This window comes from Mobula birostris, chromosome 6 (assembly GCF_030028105.1).
Source record: "Mobula birostris isolate sMobBir1 chromosome 6, sMobBir1.hap1, whole genome shotgun sequence".
Taxonomy (NCBI): Eukaryota; Metazoa; Chordata; class Chondrichthyes; order Myliobatiformes; family Myliobatidae; genus Mobula; species Mobula birostris.
Window position 1 is genome coordinate 56,327,578 of NC_092375.1, and position 21,136 is coordinate 56,348,713.

The window sequence follows — 21,136 nt, forward strand, 5'->3', positions numbered from 1 at the left end:
ACAAACACCCTAATTGGTGTCATCGGTATCATGACATCATGAGTTTTAAAATTAGTCAGGCAGATCATTTCCTAACCTTGCAAGTTATGACATATAACTTGCAAATTGCTTTATCTTCTCGAACTGCAATGGGATAAATCAGTCGGAGTTGCAATAAACTAAATGAATCTCTTTAATATTTTCTTGGTTGCTATCGCTGGTTGAAAATCCATGGTCAAATGGCTATTTCCCCTCCCCAAAAAATCTAGAGAATTTAAAAGCATTTATTTTAACAGTTTAGTCTCTAGTGGGTGACGGAGGCATACTTATTTAATCTGGTAAGTATATGACTGTTTTTGTTTACGCATGTTAGATGGTGCAGACTGTTGATGACATTTTTACTTCAACAAATACTTTGAAAATATTCCACAAGCTTTTGCAATTTCAACAAAAACTACTTTAATCACATTATTGAAGAAGAGGGTGGTATTGAAATTGTATTCTTTATTTTAGAGCAAATTGGTTTACTTCATCAAGAATTTACACTTTAAACCAGACCGTTGCACATCAGTGCCTGAGCTTAAATATTGTGGGTGATTCATTAATATAGGTACATTTAATGATAAACTTGCTTCATACATCACCCCCAATATTACTCCAGCAAAATATCATCTTAATATAGTGAATGTGTCACTGGGCACCAACAAATATAGTGTTATGTTTTGCACTAATTATATGTCATCATTCAGACCCAAAACAAAGGGTTAGATCTGTGTGAATGTAAACATTAGCAAAAATGGCAGAGGAGTATTTTCTTTTACACAATATTTGAAACTCATGAGCAAATGTCGATCATTTTGTATCTAATACACCCTTGACCTTTTTCTATTCTAAAAGCTTCTCTAGCAATACTTTTTTTTGTGCGGTGTCATGCACCAAGTTGAAATACAAATATTCTCCTCTTTCTTTGTTGTGATCAGTTTCATATTATTAACATTTGTAAATTAGACAAACTAGAGTTGCTGCTAGCAGCCACAGTGATATGGTCACTCCTGCTAATCCAGTGCCTGAGTCTCGCATGGAACCTGGTCCTGTGAGAGTGAAAAAAAGAAATAGTGTTAAATTTTATTCAAAACTTATATTGAACATTTATATTTGTTCTTGCATGTTTTATATTTACACTTGCATGCTTGTTTCTCATGTGTTTGCATTCTTTTTGCCACAGATTTTTGACTAACTAAGCAGAATTGCACCCTTAAAATCAGGTGTCGATGGAAGCTGTTGCTCCTGAAACATGACTCAACAACATAGGCTTCATAATCAAACTATCATGTTTAATAAGATGCTGCTCATAAAAACTTTTGTCTTAGTCATTGGTAGTTCTGTCTTAATTTAGATATGTCAAATACATGAAATAGGCACACTTATGAGAATCATCCTAATTGCAGAAATGAAAGATTGTGATGTGATTCAATTAATACATAAAGAGCAAATTAAATTGAAGGTCATTTGACCAAGTGAGATATACTGAAGAATAACACAGCAGCTGAAAAAAATAGCATACTTAATTTATTATTAACTACATTTTTTGTCAAAATTTGGTCAGTTTTGTTGCGTATTTACTGTTTCAATAATATTTGAATAATCCTGTATATATATTGTTTGATAAAGCATTTTTGTTCGTTTAAATAATTCGTTATGGGTTATATGTAAAAATACATTAATTGAATACATCAACATGCTACCGTGTGATTCGTGCATGCCTCATTGAAAGTAAACTCAAACTACACCTGTATTTTTGGACTCCCAAGTATCATTTGAATTAATTTAATGCTTTCTTAATGGAAGAAAAAATTATTTACCATGTGTCAAGGAGATTATTCCTTCTTCTGATTTCTAGTATAATCTTGTTGACTAATTTTGCTCTGTATATTATTAATTTTCCTATTCTTTTATGATATCAGTAACAGCCTGGAAGTATATTCTCTTCTAAGCTGTCAGAGGTTTTGCTTTGTGATTGCCTACTTCAATAAAACAACAAGGTATCCGCGAGGCTGCACAGTTACTGCATATACTGTATTGGTCCATATTATATTCACCAAAACATTTTTATAATGAAATGACATTACACTGAGAATGGCGAAGGTAGGAATGAAAACAACATATTGTTGGTTTGAAATAACCAACATTTTATGACGATTAGAAAAAACATCCTCTTAAGGATAAGTGCAATGTAAATTGGAGCTGTTCAAAGCCACCTGAAGCCCAGGCTAGTTGTTATCCATAAAGCACCTTACTGGGAAATTTGCCACCTGGAGAATGACAAACCCATTTAACACAGATTTGTATGTTACTACATCACAGAAACTTAACCATAGTGATTCAATTTCATTTCACATTATATAAAAGTGAGTGAAGCAGCATTAGACATGAGAAATTGAGGAAGTTTCAAATCCATATCAACAATAAAGTTGAAAAATTAAAATACAAGAATACTCAGCTGATCAGGCTTTATCTGTCATGTGAAAAACAAGAATTTAAACAATGCTTTTTCATTGGGGCAGAGGAAAGTTAAAGTGAATAATTTATAGTAGCTATTCATAAGCTGACCATGTGATCACATTTTATTATCACGAGATATGTTCTTCAACATATCCAAGTTTGACTGGTTCGTAACAGAACAATTCAATGACTGCATGATATTCTAAAACTTTCAACATACTATTAAAACATCTGCCCAAATTATTTTAAAACTGAATCATTTAAATATAAGAAACCTTTGAAATAAATCAAAATATTTTTAATCTCTAAATTGTTAAAGATTATCCATGGTACCTTGGTCTTTTCAAATGTAACAGGCATGATTGTTCAAGTAGATTCCATACCTTAACTGTTATGAAATTGCCCGGCTCTACGGCTTTCAAGTCAAATCTACTGAATAGCTGCCAGCAATTTAAGGACTATACTGTTACATAGACTTGTTAAAATTCTAAACATACTGTCAGTGATGTGGAGAACTACTTCCACATTTTTGATCTTGATTTGACAAGCATGTACAAGATTTTTTATATAATTTCTTTTGTGCATCACAGTTTCCAAGAAGACATTGGATTGCGTAGAGGGAGAGAGTTTAAAAGCAGTGAGTGGGGGCAGTTGGCACATTTTTGTGTGCCACACTTACCGAGGGGACAATTGGATTGTGTACAGGGAGGGACAGTTTAAAAGAAGTGAATAGGGACAGACAGCATATTTTACACACCACAGTTTCCCGAGGAGACATTGGATTGTGCATAATTAGAAACTTGGCAAGGTCCAACAAAAGAAGTTAGGTTTAAGTGGAGCAGCCATTGTGTGAAAGGGCCAGGGTTAGAGTGGGCAGTTGAGGCTCTGGCATATTGAGGCTTCAGTGAGACGAGGTGTCAGCTGTGGGTAGATTTTTTTTGTTATTTACTCTTTCTTTCTTATTGCACATTTAGAGCAGTGGAGATGCCAGGCAGGATAGTGGAATGCTCCTCTTGCAGGATGTGGGAAGGCAGGGAGACCTCCAGTGTCAAGAAGTGCATCCAGCTGCAGCTTCTAAAGGACAGTGTTGTGGAGTTTTTGCTGGTACTGGTTGAATGCTGGATCATTTGGGAGGCTGAAAGGTTGATAGGCATGATATATAGGGAGGTAATTACATCCTATGTGCAAGGCACAGGTAACTGGGTGACATCATGAGGGAAAAAGGGAATAAGCATTCAGAGCAGAGTACCCCTGTGGCCATTCCCCTCAACCATAGGTATACCATTTTGGATACCATTGGAGGGCCATGACCAAGCAGAGGAAATGCACAGCAGTCAGGTCTCTGGCACTGAATTTGGCTATGTGGCTAAGAAGGAAGGAGGGAGAACAGTTGAGCTGTAGTGATAAGGGATTCATTGGTGAGGGGAACAGAGATTCTGTGAACACGAACAAGATTCCCGGATGGTGTGTTGCTCTCTTGGGTGCCAAGGTCAGGGGCATCTCAGATTGAGTCCACAATATTCTTAAGTGGGAGGCTGAGCAGCCAGAGGTCATGGTCTATGTTGATACCAATTAATTGGGGACGAGGGGGGATGAGATTCTGCAAAGTGAGTTCAGGGAGTTAGGTGCTAAGTTAAAGGACAGAACCTCCAGAGATGTGATTGCAGTATTGCTACCCACACCATGTGCTAGTGATGCCAGAGATGGATAGATCATACAGGTTAACACGTGGCTAAGGAGATGGCACAGGAGGGAGGGCTTTAGATTTCTGGATCATTGGGCTCACTTCCAAGCAAGGTGGACCTGTACAGAAGGGGTGGCTTGCACCAGAACTGGAGGGAGACGAATATTCAAGCAAGAAAGTATGCTGGTCCTGCACGGAGTGGGGTTTAAACTAGAGCTGCAAGGGGATGGGAAGTGGAGCGTCAGAACAGAAAGTGGAGTGGTTGTGAAGCAAGATAATACTGAGCCTACGCAAATAGTCAGGAATCAAAAGCGTGAGCATTGTGAGACTAATATTCTGAGCTGTGTATATTTCAACGCAAGGAATATTGTAGGAAAGGCAGATAAGTTTAATTTAATTTTCCAGGCATCTTGGCAATCTTATGTAGCACAGTTCAATGGATACATCTCATAATTTAAGTGCTGTCCAAGTTGTTGTTTGTCATCTATATCAGTGATCTGGATGATAATGTTGTAAGCCGGATCAGCAGATTTGTGCATGGTACCGAGACTGGGATGCAAGGCAATCAAAACTTGCAGTGGGATCTGGCCCATCTGGAAAAGTGGGCTGAACTGGGCACCATGCTTGCATACTATTTAGCCCAACGCTATTACCGTTCAGGGTGTTGGAATTCAGAGTTCAAACTTGACATCCTCTGTAAGGAGTCTCCGTGTGTCCTTCCCGTGAAATGTGTGCTTTTCCCTCCGGGTCCTCTGGTTCCCTCCCGCAGTCCAAAGACGTACCGGCTAGGTTAACCGGTCATTGTAAATTGTTCTGAGATTAGTTTAGGGTTAAGTCAATGGTTGCCGGGGGTTGCTGGGCGGTATGGCTCGAGGGGTTGGAAGGGCCAGTTCCATGCTGATTCACTAAATATATAAATAAATGAAATTGGGAGATGGGATTTAATGCAGACAAGTATGAGGTGTTGCACCTTAGCAAGGTCAACCAGGATAGGTCTTACACAGTGAGTGGCAGGGCACTCAGCAGTGTGGTAGAACAGAGGGACATGGGAATACAGATCCATTGTTGGTTGAAAGGGGCATCACAGGTAGATAGAGTCATAAAGAAAGCTTTTGGCATGTTGGCCTTCATAAATCAATGCATTCAGTGCAGCAGATGGGATGATTTGTTGAAATTATATAAGACATTGATGAGGCCTAATTTGGAGTATTGTGTGCAGTTTTGGTCACCTACCTATAGGAAAGATATTAATAAGATTGAAAGAGTACAGAGTCAATTTATGAGGATATTGCAGGAAACTGGGGAACTGAGTTAGAAGGAAAGATTGAATATGCGAGGACTCTATTCCCAAGAATATACAGTATTGAGGGGAGATTTGATGGGGTTATACAAAATTATGAGGGGTATAGATAGAATAAATGCAAGCAGGCTTTTTCCACTGAGGATGGGTGATGCTTTAACTGGAGGTCATGTGTTAAGGGTGAAAGGTGAAATGTTTAAGAGGAACATAAGGGGGAATTTCTTCACTCAGAGGGTGATGAGACTGTGGAATGAGCTGCCAGAACAAGTAGGTGATAGAAGTTTGATTTCAAAATTTATGAGGAATTTGATAGGTACATGGATGGGAGGGGTATGGAGGGCTATGGTCCAGGGGCATGTCGATGGAACTAGACAGATTAGTGGTTCGGCATGGACTAGATGGACCAATGATCCTTTTTATCTCCTGTCATGCTCCATGACGCTAAATGCATGATTACTTCCCCCAGCTTTGCATTCAATGGCCACTCTGAATGAGAACAAGCAAAGAAGTCCACCCAATCTTAAAGCAACAATACAGGAATATCAAGTTAATCAGTTTTCTTTATAAAGCAGGAAACTCACTTTTCATTTCTGAGCAGTCTTCCAGTGTTTGCTTCGACAAATTTGCAGTTGTACTAATGTGAATGTGAAGGCCCTTGGTTGATCCAAGAAACCACCTTCTCAACATAATAGGCTAAGCTGAGTTGGTACATAATGTCTGAATTATTTTCAAATTGCCATTGTGATACATTTGAATGTTTTAAGCTGCTCATTATCACTGAGAATTAGATTAAAAACTATATTGGATCTAATTGTAAAGAAGTGTTATGAGTTCAAAATTCAAGCATGGACAACATAGTTCAAGTTCAGTAATTTTCCAAATTCCAAATTCAATCATTTTCCAAGTCTCCATAAAGAATAATCATATCAGCAGCTGCAATAACATTGCTTTAATCCCTTCTTGGCTTGGACTTTATGCCCAGTGATTGAAGAATATTCAAACACAGTTGCATTTGTTCAGCTGATACATTTAAAAATAAACTTTAGTCATTGTCTTTGGCAACAAGTCATATGGATAATGACTATCTATTGAAAATATTTACATCTATCCCATAAAGCAATGCAATGCCAGTATCAGGAGATTTTGTTCTCCATGTACAATGTATATTTGTGGAATAGCTATGCAGCTCTCCTTAGATGCATGTTTTTATAAGAATGGAAATTAAAATCTATAATCTGCCAGTATAAACATTGCTAAAGCAAACGCCATCAAATTTCTCTAAAATGCTTTTCAGAAAATAAATAAAAGAAGATATTTGAAAACTAGGCAAAGCCCAACCAGTTATTATAGTTACTGCTTGAAAAGATGTATCAAAAATCAAGAGCATAGCTTAGAAATTCAGTCAAAGGAAATAAGTAAAGAATTATAATACCATAAGATATAGGAGCAGAATTTGGCCCGTTTAGTTTGCTCCACTATTTCATCATGGACCTCAACCCCAATCTCCTGTCTACTCCCCATATCCCTTCATGCCCTGATTAATCAAGAATCTATCTACCTCCCCTTAAATACTGTATACCCAATGACTAGCTTCCACAGCTGCCTGTGGCAACAAACTCTGTAGATTGTGCAGTGATACTCAGTTTCCTATAGGATAATCAAACACCAGGTTTGTTGAATTGCCAGAAGAGAACATTGGAAATGGAACTTGTACCTGTAACCTGAAAATGCAAATCAATGAATTCCAATAGTTAAAGCATTCCTCTCTTTGTGCAGAAGATACAAATGAGCTAATCTTGTAGTAGGAAATAATTAAAATGTCTTTTTGCCTTAAAACACATTTATATCAGAGTACGGTTGATAATTACTCTGGAATAAAATAAATACAATTTCTCATCAGGATTTTAATATTTCATTACATTATTCAGAGAAGAAATTCAGCACAAAGCAATAATCAATAGCTGCCTAAAGAAGAATCAGCTAACAGTTTCAAAGACTGATTTATTTGAGAAAATTAGTTTGTTATGTTACGTTTATTAGGGAAAAGCAATTTTGTCAAACACATAGTAAGTAACTTGCCATTGATCTGCAATGATGAAACTTTAGTTTCCACGACGACATAACACAATGAGGTAACTTTATCTTCATGCATTTGTCATGTGACAGTTGATTGTCTTTCCTCTGTGCTGAAAACTATCCCATCATCAATCTATTCAAAAGAATTTACCTCAATGCCACAACTAATTGGGCAAGGTTATTGCCATCGCAATATTTTTTAAAGGGATGTTATCATACTTACACATAAAGCAATGTAAAAATATCTTATGCAATTGCCTCATTGTCCTTGATGACTTTCATATTCATTACGCCTTTGATACATCCTGAATTTTACTATAGCCTACATGACCATGACATTTTCCAAAAACCCTTATGCTAAGATTTGCACTGAATTTTTTTCTTGCAATCCTTTGGCCTTTAAGTTAAGTATAAATGATAAATTTGATTAAAATCAGCTATTTATGTGAGTGTACAAAAACACCTAAAATGCTGGTAGAAAAAAAAGATATTGTATTTTAGGAATCAAGAATAGATGGTCTGTGAAAAAATGAACGCTTGTCTGTAAATCATGAAAAATGTACTGCATTTCACTGTACTCTGAGTATTCCATGTAAAAATGAGACTAGTATTGTGGTGGCATAGTGAGGAACAGTTTAACCACTGAGCACAAAACGGATGCTCTACATGCTGAAGTGTAAAGTAAAAAAAAACAGTTGAACTATAATACCCCAGCAATCTATTTTGCATGATAAATCATTCAAAACTTGTTACTTGTGAAAAGCAAATGGTAATACGTAGAACATACATTAAATCAAAAAATTCATATTATTTTATTCTTATATTCAATTCATTTATCCTTCTCCCAATTTCTGCTCTGAAACGAAATCATCAGCCACATTCAAGTTTCTACTTTCTCATTAAGTGAAAGTAATATTTGACTCATTTTTAATAGCAACTGAATTCTCTTGCCAAGGAATTGGATTTCACCCATAAATTGTATACCAAAAAGGAAACATGCAGTCAGGGAACCCCAATGATATTCTAAAATTTACTTTTAAAAGTTCATTAAGACAGCTCTCTTCCATTTTGGTACCTGTTCATATCACAACTGCTTGGGCCATTGCCACTAGTAATCATGGGATGTTGTCAGATTTTCAGAGTGCGCACTCTAAGGAAGCAACAGTGACATGGGCTGCCATGGAGAGAAGGGGAATCTTTAGATGGGTGCTAGGATGTGTCAGGGTGTGGGTCGGGGGGGGTGGCGGGAAGAAGTTGTTAGCCCATGGTGTATGGAGAACTTGCATTCCCCATTACTAGCCACTCGTTGTCTCCCAAACACCCTGTATCTATTCCCAAGACACAAGTGACCAATTCCTGCAAGTGGAATTGCTACAGGGGCTTACATGCATAACTGACCTGCTGCATTAACAAATCATAGGTACAACAGGATGTCAATGTTCCAGTAAATAGCCTTTCATTCACTATTGGCTTGTGACTTAATGTGGGTCTGTTCTTTGTTTGTCAGTAGGTGAAAAATGGAGTTAAAATCACACCAGTTTAAAAGTGATAACTGCCCCAAGCGAAATACCTGTCACCCAATTTTCTGGCAGGTGAGATTTCAACCAGTCCTGAGGTGACTGCATTAAAGCATGTGCTAAATGACTTTTATATGCACTTTATGCATAAAAAAATCGAACAGGAATGAGTCCAATTTCAAGGCCTGCTGGTTTTTAGATCCAAAGTTACAACAACACTAAATTTAGTCTGTTTAGTTTTTTTCCCCCTCCCTTTTTTTGGAATAGATTTTTTTTTGATTTGAATTACTTCCCTGCATTCATGCTCACTATTTCCTTGGTCTTCTCATCATTTCTTGAATCTTGCACCAGTGCCTTCAGCAGAGTCCAACCAGTGGGCAGAATTCGTCATTTGAATTCTTCAGATCTTGTTGAGCTGTATCAAGCTGTTTTCACAGGAATATATCTAACAGCAGTGTTACAACAACAGGTATGCTGGTTCATTGCTCTTTTTGAAGAAATCACTGTTAGTTACCTTGCAACCTGCCTTCATACACCGGTCAGCTTTACATCACATACGTCACAGGAACGGAATTATTTCTGAGGAAAGGTACCTAATTTCTTTTATTTCTGAGTCCTAACTACTCATCACAAACCAGCAGACATATGCAAAATGACAGCTAGCAGCAAGCTTCTAGTTAGATGCACTGAAGCACTGGTCTCTGACATGAAGGGCCTAGCAATCGGGAAAGAGGCAATCAGAGGGACAGGAGTTCCAATCATCTATTTTTCTTATTTTCCATCAAGAAACTAAAACAAATAATTTCTAAGAAGATGCCTCTTCCACTTCTGGGAATTAGTCCCCCTCCATTTTGCCACACTTGATTCCTGCCCATGAGCATTAACGAACAGCCTTATTCATTAGAATGTTCTGTTTAGATGTTCTAGACACAAAAATGGAAAGAAGATTCCATTGTCCAGGAAATCAGAATGTTAATATATTGTTCCAGGTTTCCAGGTTTCACATCACCTGGTGGTTCTCTCTTCCCTCCCCCTACCTTTTAAATCTACTCGTCAGTGTTTTTCCTCCAGTCCTGTCAAAGGGTTTTGGCCTGAAACATCGACGGTACTTTTTTCCATAGATGCTGCCTGACCTGCTGAGTTCCTTCAGTATTTTGTGTGTGTTGCTCAGATTTCCGGCATCTGCAGATTTTCTCTTGTTTGTTAATATATGGTTCATGATTCCCATAGCAATAATAAAAATAGAACAATATCTTTGGGTTAGATATATAGTAGATTCCAGTTAATTGGGCATCAGTTAATCAGGGAAGCCACTGATTTGGGACAACTCTGAAAGAACAAAATCTAATTGAGAAAAGAGTCAGGATTCTTTTTGATTATTTGGAACTATATGCTGCTCAACTAGGGAAGGAGACAGTTGATGAAAAGCTTCTAACTAGCATCAGATACATGCACTTTTGTGGTTGTTAGAGACACTATACCGTACTTAGAGCAAACAGTTTTTAAAGAGCTTCATGCAATTGTATTCAAAAAGTAATGGCTTTTTGTCACTGGCATTTGCTGAGAAATAAGGAGTAAGACAATTCAAAACTGGTTTGCTCACGGCAGTCTCAAGCATTCAGGTTTGGAGATACTTCAAACGTCCAGGAGTGAAAATGAAACTATCTCACTACTTCAATGAGTTAGGAATTACAAATAATTTGATGGTATCAACAATCATCTTGAATGCTACAATGAACATGATGATTTGGAGAATGCAGTCATTAATAGCATAGTATGAAGGTAGTCAATTATCTGCACTTGAGGCCTGCAGTGATTTTATTAATTAACAATCAAACAAAAGAATGGAGTATCCTCACAAATTGCAGGAGGAACTCAGCAGGTTAGGCAGCATCTAAGGAGAGGAATAATCAGTCGATGGTTCAGACTGAGACCCTTCATTAGGACTGGAAAGAAAGGTTAGAGGTCAGAGTAAAACATATCTCATCCTTTTATCTAGTCGTGATGAAGAGTCTTGGCCTGAAACATTAACTGTTTATTCCTTTCCATAGTTGCTGTCTGACCTGAGTTCCTCCAGATTTTGTGTGTGTTTCTTTAGATATCCAGCATGCAGATTTTCTTGTGAATGTGGTATCCTCTATCAATGACTATTTAAAAACTAATACAGTTTTATAGTACTGTAGTAGTACCGATAATATTCTAATTCATTTTGTATTCATTTAAATACATAATTTGTTACTCAGTTTACTATGTTTTGTAACTTCAAAACATTAAACTAATTCAATGGGTCCATGACATGAGTCTAACTTTGTGTTTACTTTAAGTGAGGTGCATGCACTTATTACGTGGTAGCATCATGAGGTATTCAATTCACGTATTTATACATATAATTCATAATGAATTATTTAAACAAAGAATGCTTAATTAACATATACACATACACACATAAGATCATTCAAATATGACCTAAACAGTAAAAGTGCAACACTCCTCCCTGTTTAGCTATAAACTCCAATTCAATACAGAATGCATCTCACTATATACACAGTATACTATATAATACAACTACTATACAAACACCCACAGCATCATAAATTTTTAGTTTTCCCATTCAGGTCTAAAGATTCAATATCTGTGGAGGATTATTTTACTTTTGTGGAATCTTGCTGAGTACCTACTTTTGATCACCTCTGTAGTCCCTTGCTAGGATTGCTTGTAAAGGAATGAAACATCAAACCTACTCATTTGAGGAGCCTTCAATCTACATCGGCTGTTTGTCCTGCATACTCTGTCTAAGATTGAGCTTGACCAGATCCAAACATGAACGCAAGGTATGACCTAAGAACAACATAGCTGGTGGTTGTTGGTTGTGATGTATGCTGTATTGTGATATACAAAGAGGAAATTAGGAAGCTTCTGATATAGTGTCAGTGTGGTGTTTTCTGCTGACATTGCTTGCAGTGTGTTCTTTAGACTCTGGACAAACCTTTGGTTTAAATAATTCATAATTGTCACATTGTGCTCTGAGCCTATGTCCTTCTAATCTTTTTAACACTGTCTTGAGGTTTTGGAAATGTTCTTTGTCATCCTTACCAGTAACAATGATGTTATCCAGGTAACAGAGTGCCTGCGTAGTCTTGCAGCATGTGGTCCATACCTTTCTGTCAGAGTGTAGGTGCAGATACTACTCCAAAAATAAGCCTATCATAGCGATATAGCCCTCTGTGAGTGTTTATGTCAAGCAACACTCTGGGCACTCCTTTCATCTCCATATGTAAGTTGGCCTCAAGTAAATCCTACTTTGCTGAAGTGCGTTCCTCCAGAAAGGTTTGCAAAGGTATCCTGTATCCTAGGCAGAGGTAATTGATCTAGTTTCAATACTGGGTAGATGGTAACCTTAAATTCACCACAGGTCCTGGCCCATTCTTCTGGGCTGCGGAAGTCACTGGCATTGGCCACGGGCTCCACTCAACCTTGGAAAGAATTCCTTCAGCATCCATGTGATCTACCTCACTGGCTACTTTATCATGGATGGTATAAGGACACTATTTTAACCACACCTAGATGACTGACATGTAGCTCCTCCAACTCTCACTCTCTGCTGGGATGATATAACACTATTTACTTCCAATATGTTTGAAATTTCCAATGCCATTCTTGAACACTGCTGTGACATCATTCAGTACCTTTCTTAATTCACTTTCAGATGGCAAGGGATGCGGCATGCAAATTGTGAATGGCCCTCCAATCAATTTGTAGTTGGCTCAGCCAATTATATCCCCACAATACTGGTCCTCCTATGTTTACCACATGCAAGCTCAATGTGGTCTTTTGTTTGTTGTATTTCACTATCACAAGTGACATTCCCACAGGAGTTATCTTCTCTCCAGTATAAGTTCTCAGTTAGATATCTGCAGGCCTCAGTTTAGTATTATTCAAATGACGTTCAAACTCATTGTCTAATTTTTTTTAATTCATTTTCCATTCACTTCTGGTCTAAGCCATACTGCTTGTCTATTGCTAGTTTTTGAACACAATCTCAAGTGCACCCAGTCCTGTGTCACTCTCATTATTATCAGATTTTTCATCAGTAGCAAGCAGATCAGTGCTGTTTTTGAAACTGCAGCTCGACTCAGCTTTTTCTCCTCTCTGTGCAGTCCATCTATTTTTGTCTGCCAAAAATGTTCTTTGTATGTGTGCTACTTTGTTGCATTTTCTGCATGTTTCACCCTTAAATCTGCATTGATCTGGTGTATGTGAACCCCTGCCACAACAGAAACACTATTTGTTTGGATAGGCCAGTTTCTGTTTGACATTGCAATTTTATTCACACACATCTTCATTCCTGACTGCAACTCAATTGCATCTCCATCTGCTGTTTCCTCTGACAAAGCCATTTCAACTGCTCATTTAAATGTAAGTTGTGCTTCAGTTAGGAGCTGATTTTGAATGCTTTCTTGTAAGATTCCACAAACTAAAGTATCTCATAGAGCATCATTAAGCCCAGCACTGACAGTGCTCAGTCAATCTCTTCAGTTCAGCCACATGCTGAAATGGATTCTCCTTCCTTTTGATTCTGCTAATGAAAACTAAAGCATTCTGCAATAAACAATGGCTTTGGTTCTATATGTTTCTGCATTACTTTGACAATGTCAGCAAAACTTATTTCTGCTGGTAAGATTGGAGCTGTCAAACTCCTCAGCAATCAGCTTGCCTTTAAACCCAATGCATTTAGCAAAAATGATACTTGTTTATTTGATATTTTACTTCCAATATCAAGAGATTTGTGACTGAACTTCTAACTTGCTGAGGTAAATTAAGTATGTGATTGCCTGGGCCAATTTCCGAGATACCCAGAAATGATTGAAGCCTGAATAAATTTCTTGAAAACAATTTTTATATTTGTATGTCTATATGACATGAACAAGTGGGTCTAACTTCCAGGGGACACAGGAAATCACAGTCAGTTAGATTCCTATATATTCCCAAGTAGGATCTGAGTTCATTCCAGTCTGAACTAAAATGATTCATGTAAATCATTTCAAACCCTCCAATTACCATGAGCTGACTTACTTGTCTGCTCTCCAATGGCTTCATATGCCATTATATGATTCCCTTTGAAATTAGAAGTAAAGCTTTCTACAATCAAAAAGTTCAGCATGGTTCCCTCCACCTCTCCTACCCCACCAATACACCATAATTTGGTTCAGGCACAGTCCCCTCTTCCAGGCCCATTTCTGGTTCCCAGATCTTTCCTCCACTCCCTATCATGTGCTGTCTCAGTGCTATCAATAAAACTCACCAATACATCTTTGTGTCAAGGGAAACTGAATAGAGCTGTACTAGGCATTGGCTCTATAACAGGTCGAGCTAGTTAAAAACTGCTCAATGCATCACTAGCCACCAAGGACATATGTACAAAAAGGTGACAGAAAAAGGTCAGCAATATCGTGAAGGGTCCCACTCACCGTGCTCATGGGCTGTTTGTCCCACTCCCATCAGGTAGGAAGCTATGCAGCATCCACACCACGATCACCAGATTCAAAAGTAGTTATTTTCCCCAAGCAGTAAGGCTGATCAACACTTCCACTCACTAATCCACCCCACCACCTTATACTTTCCTTTCAAAGTCACCTTATGTACACACTCCTGAACCTAGCATCACTTTATGTACATACAATCTGTCTAAGTGTACAACATATTTATTTATATTTATTGTGTTCTTTTTTTATTATTGTGCTTTTTTTGTGCTACATTGAATCCGAAGTAACAATTATTTTGTTCTCCTTGACTCTTCTGTGTGGAAATCTTAAATCTTCTCTTGTAACCTTCAGCAAAGAATCATGTTTCATGTTCAGAAGGCTTTCAGAATATCATTGGGAACTCCATTTGAAGGAGCCTGCAGTTGAATTTGAGAAAATGCCTCTTCTGTGTTTTCCTACTATCATAACATCATCAGCACCTCTGTTCTTGCCTCAGATGCACAGATTTCACTTTCAGGTTAAAATCCAAGGATATACATATAATTAATATGCAGTTATCCTCAATTCACTGCATTTTAATTGAGAGTTACCTTGTTTATATTGGGAGAAGTTGCTGCAGTTTCAGTTTCCACAGCTTTTTCAAGAAACTGGATTTGCCCTTGCTTCTCCTTTATTAATTAGAGGAAGTAACATTATGAAATATTTCACTTTCAAACTTAATTGCATCTAACAAGAGTTATTCTGCTATACGCCACATATTTCCTAAGATACACAATTCATCATGTTGGATGTTCTAAGACTGGTGGTAAGTGATCTGAATGATTCTAAACAGAGTAGGTTGTGCTGAATAATAACATAATTCCCAGAGACCCATTCAGACATCACATGTGGTCTATTAGACTGTGTATGATATTCATTCTGAATCTCTTAACTTTCAAGAAGGTAGAGACTGTACTCTTCTCCTGTACACATACCCTAAAATACTAAGCAGTGCCGATGGTGACTGTGAACAAGAATATTAACAGGTTCTGTATTCCACCAACTAATTTGCTGTGTACACATGTTAGCTTGTAAAGATACAGCTGCATGAGTAAAACAGTCAAATACTAGCTCACAAGCTAACAATGTTGTTCAAACACTATTAAGAGGATACAGAAGAGGCAAGTATATATTTTGAATTCTCCCCTTCCCCAGTAGTCCATTCTAATTGGAACCTAAGGGCAGTTTGTCTCTATATAATGACGAGATGAAGGAAAGTATAAATTGTGTAAAGGAAAGTATAAATTGTGTGAAGGAAAGAGAGAATTGCTTCAAAACAGTGCTGAAGTGAACAAAGACAATAAAATACCCCCTTTGATATCGTGTGTGCATTAGTTCCTGTATGAAAATAAATGAGGTCTGTGGCATTAATAATTAAGCAGAGAAAGTATATGAAATTAATTAATTATCTGAAAATAACATAGAAACAAAACACAAATTTTGCTTAGGACAGGATTGACTTGGGATTATGATGATTCTGCTAGTATAACTACCACAGAACATTGCTACCATGGTGGGTTGAGCATGATCCAAGGGAAAAATAAGGAAGGAAAGAAAGAAATACAAAACCACTCAAGCATGGCAAGGTAGAATAGCAACTAGATAAACAGACTATGGCTTTCACCTGCCAAGGAGATCGTTCCTGATCCTCGATGACTTTACATTTGAGGTGTGTATGGTGAAAACAGGCCTCGGCCAACACAGCAATTTATTTGGGACCAAGAGTTGGGAGGCCTTTCACAGTGGCAGTTGAGAATGCTCCGAGCTGCCAGAAGATTTGTTTTACTTACCATTGTTTGCTGTTCTCCGAAGAGCCTGCACACATAATCTGCTGCACAATTGGATATGTTCCTTCAACAACAAACTTAAAGTTCTCCATCAACCAATGTTTCAACATTGCTAATGACAAAAAAAACAAGTAAAATTGCAATAGCAAACCTGAAGTTTTCTATCGACCGATGTTTTAACATTATTGATGACAAAAAAGTCTCAAAGTCTGAAAGTCCATTATGGAAGTGACCTGACTTTCTGCCTATATGAAGTGAATGAGATGACTGCACAGCGGCATAGCTGCTGCCTCACGGCTCCTAATGACTTAGGTTTAATCCTGATCATTGGTGCTGGTTTCAGAGCTTGCACATTACACTATTACCACATGGGGTTCCTCTAGGTGGTGCAATTCTTTCCCATAGCCTGATGATGTGCAGATTGCTAGGTTAATAGGTAATAATTGACTAAAGCCTCTTTGGAGTAATATTGATGCATTATTACTCCTGAAATAATAAGACTAGCTTACAGGCAGGCTGGTTGTATAAAAAGTGGGGAAGGGGGAGGGTGGGATGAATTAATGGGAACATGGGGAGAATCAGTTCCTAGAAGGATTAGAAGGGTTTGGTTTAGTCTGTGGGTTGGCAAATACTCAATGGACTAAAATGGTCTCCTTCTAAGGGGAAGTGGAAATCTAGAAATATCAGACACGTTAACAGGAGTGTCATGTTACCACTAACACAATGAAGATGTAAGATGACATCTTACAATATGTTCCACTACACATGTATTTATTTGACGCAAACACATGGCTATGTTTTATGCCATTGTCCTTAGCTTCTAAAGAAAGAAGAGTTAATGGGAATGCAGCAGAGTGCATCTCCTTGAGTTAACCAATACCCCAGCAACAGTTCTACAGGTAAACTGTGAAGCAAGACCAGGAAAAAAAACTATAGCTGTATGATAAAAGATTAGCTTATAAATCATCTTGCACATAGTACAATGCATCTCACCAGTACTGGCACAGCAGCATTAAACTTAGAGCGAAAATTTAAACGAGATATGTCTCTGACCTTTAGCGTAGCTATAGACAAGGATAAGAGCAAACAATATGGTAAAATGCTCAATTGGGGGAAGGCTATTTACTATGGTATTAGGCAGGACATGGGAGCATAAATTGGGAATAGATGTTCTCAGGGAAGTACATAACACTTGCATGGGGTTCCAGGTAGGTTTGTCCCACTGAGACGGGATAGTGGTGTAAAGAAGTCACAACAGGATCCCTCAAAGTTGCTATGCAAGTTTACAGGATGGTTATGAAAGCATTTTGTGTGCTGGCCTTCAATAGCTGGGAAACGGAGTTCCAGAGCCTTGGAATAATATTGCAGCTCTATAAAACTCTGGTTAGACCTCACTTGGAATATTGTTTTCAGTTCAGATTGCCTAATCATTGGAAGGATGTGGAAGCTTTTGAGAGGATGCAGAGGATATTTACCAGGAATGGTTGAGCAAGCTGGGCATTCCTCTTTAGAGTGATGAAAGACTAGAAGAGGCACAGATAAAGTGGACAGCCAGCCACTTTTTCCCAATGTGGCAATGACCAATACAAGAACACATCCATTTAAGATGACAGGAGGCAAGTTCAACGATAAAGATAAAGATTAGATTTATTTGTCCTGTGTACACCTAAACATACACTATTGTTTGTGTCAATGGGCAACACAGTCCATATATGTGCTGCTGGAAGCAGACCACAAATGTCACTATCATTCTAGCACCAACATAGCATGCTGACAAACTTAGTAACCCTAATCCATATGTCTTTGGAATATGGGGGGGAAACCAGAGGTCATGGGTTCATGGGGACAACATACAAACCCTTTGTAGACAGTAGCAGGAATTGTACTCCAATCATTGGTGCTGTAAAAAATTGTGCTAACTACTACTCCACCATGGTGCCCAGATGGTTATGTGGGAGCTAGGTGTTTCACAGAGTGGTGCGTACATGGAGCGCACTGCTGGGGTGGCAGTACATTAGGGACTTTTAAGAGAATCTTAGAAAGGCATTTAGATGTAAAAGAAATGAAAGATTATGGGCTGCATAGGAAGAAGTGTTAGTCTGATCATGGAGTAGGTTTATACTGGTCCACACAATGTCATACCTTTCTATATTTTATATTCTTTATTCTGAATTTAACATGGTGGAGGGGCTGGACAATGCACCAGAACCTCAGGCTGACGATAAGTATTTACTAAATTTTTGTGGTGAATAGAAACTTGACCAATTTCAAGATCAATTCCTGCTTCTAGTTAACATCATAAATGTCTTATCTGATTGTTTGTTAAGGGAATTATTTACAGAAGGCTTCACACTTCAATGCTTTAGAGTTGTAATGATTGAAGTTTCATTTTCCTGCTTATAATGAAAAACTGGTGTCTAGGCTGATTAGTTTAATTACTGTGACTCAGTAAAAGCATTAATTCCACTTTAAAAGATTGCCCCCCCCCCATTAGAAAATAGTGGCAATCACAGTCAACTATTAGGTTTCTTTTCCTGGAGTGATAATATATCACTTCACCAACCATACTCAAAGCCTCTTTTCAAAAGGAATGGCAAGCTAACAAATGGTAGGAATCTCATCTTCTTTAGGTCTATTGAAATTCCAATCACTGAAAACTGTCTGTTAGTGTCCAGACACAATCTCCCTCTGGTGTCATTAATCACTAAAATCAAGTCAATAAAACACAGAAGCAGTCACTTGCTCAGAGTACAGAACTAATCATATATTCTCTAATAGGGGCCTGTGATGGTCTTCATATTTGATTAGCAACCGGGCACTTGTTCAACTTTGTGTCATCATTCAACACCAAAACTCTGATCCAAGGAGAGACAGAATTGATGCTTAAAATAATAAATTAATGCATATGGTTTGTCCTTGAGTCCTTTTCATTAAACATTGCTGTGCAAAGATTTGTGACTGTAGAGATTTCCTTTTTTAAGCAGAATTTTAAATGATTAATTAGTTTTGGCTATGCATTTTGATGAAGACACATTCTGAACTATCATCCTAATCCCCGTGAAGGTCACTTTCTTTTCATGTACAAAACAGTTCTATGATGGAACAACTATTCAAAAGCCATTACAACTGGATGTACTTATATTTGATCGAACTTGTTAAGATAATGGTGGGCGCAGTGTTTGATCACAGTTCTCAATCAAAGTGGTGGTCCTCACTGGGAATCAGAAACACTGATAAAAATAAGGGACTAAATAAATTTAAATTTTTAAACTTTATATTTTGCAACGGAAAAAGAAAATATCACCTGTTACTGGAACATTTACAGTGCAACAATAATTTTGCATAAAAGAAAGTGTAGGAAAAGGTTAATCAGCTTAAACAATCTATAAAATCACCAAAAAATGGTATAGAATGAGCCTATTGAAGTAACCATGTTCACAGCAGTTCTCTAGCAGAGCAATTCATTCATTCAATCTCCCATACTGTTGTCTAAAATACCTTCTCTTATAAGTTTTTCCTCACCTTCTTCACCCTGTTCTCTCCTAAAGACCATAGTGCAACCTGCCTGCATCACACCTGTGGCGGTTGTTCCTGATCGCAATACATACAGTGTAGAAATGTTTCTTTTTAGGTCAGTCTTAATTCTTTACTCCTTTGCTTAGTACATGTAACCACAATCCTTAACCAAAAAGAACAGGCGCCTACTCTCTATCCCATCCAGACACCTCCTCCTTTTCTAGGCTTTTGTCAAATCTAATTTTAGCATTCTTTGAAGAAAGTTTAATCTCTCAGTGCAGGGACAATTCTCAAATCATTTCCAGATGTTCAGCAATGCTTTCACATCCTTCCTATATATAAGTTGGTCAAAATTGAAGCCAATGCTTCAGTGAAATTTGGATCCATTTTATAAAGACTCATCATGATTTGCATTTTTTGTTTTTATGGCTTGCACTCCTAGTTCTGGAATATTAACATAAATGAAAAAAGCCACACACCAGCCTCTGGGGAATTCCATTACAAATCCTCCCCTGCTTACAAGCACCTGATTTGTTATGTATAGCCCTATATTTGATTGAGCATTTGGGAGGCTGGCAGGGCTGCAGGCATCTTCTGCTATATGAGTACTCAGTCCTTGGATGCATTTCCGACTTGCAAACTGTTCAGGTTACAAGTTGTCTATGGGAATGGGACCCCGTCATATCCTGGGTAGGACCTGTATTCACCTTCTTCCATACTGAAATACAACCATTCACTGAAACTTGTCACTGAATCAAATTCATATCCATGCTATCAATGTCTGTTTTGGACCATGATTTTCAATTTTCCTATTATGTGGCGCCTGATTCAAAGCTTTCTGGAAGTCTATTACATCAAATATATCATCCTCATCAGCTTATTCATTCCCACAACAAAAAATTCTATCAGACTAGTAAATATAATTTGACTTTAGCAAGCCCATGCCTTAGTAAGCCATTTTCCTCCAGGTGACTAATAATCCTGCCCTCAATCAATATTTCTGAAATCTTAATCACCGAGGTTAAATTGATTGGCCTGAAATTGTTGGTACATTCTTCCCTGACTACTGCACTGACAATTCCCTGGTGTTGCACATTTCAGAAACTTTTTACCCTCTCTACCCTTAGCATTATTACTATCCCTAGTTTATCTTGGGACAAATTGAATCTGCCCTACTGTCTTTGCACTCATCCTTCTGGAAGAACTCAATCGGTTAAAGAGCATCTGCTGAGGCAAAGAGGTGATGGACATTT

General features: G+C 37.8%; 1 protein-coding gene across 1 annotated transcript in view; it reads right to left on the reverse strand.

The window, feature by feature from the left end:
• Positions 1 to 530: 530 nt before the first annotated feature.
• lsamp (limbic system associated membrane protein) overlaps positions 531 to 21,136 on the reverse strand; it is an 858,459-nt gene continuing 837,853 nt past the window's right edge. Inside the window, exon 7 of the mRNA XM_072262290.1 lies at positions 531 to 1,070. Coding sequence (XP_072118391.1) covers positions 970 to 1,070 — 101 coding nt within the window. The 3' untranslated portion in view covers positions 531 to 969. The remainder of the gene's footprint in view (positions 1,071 to 21,136) is intronic.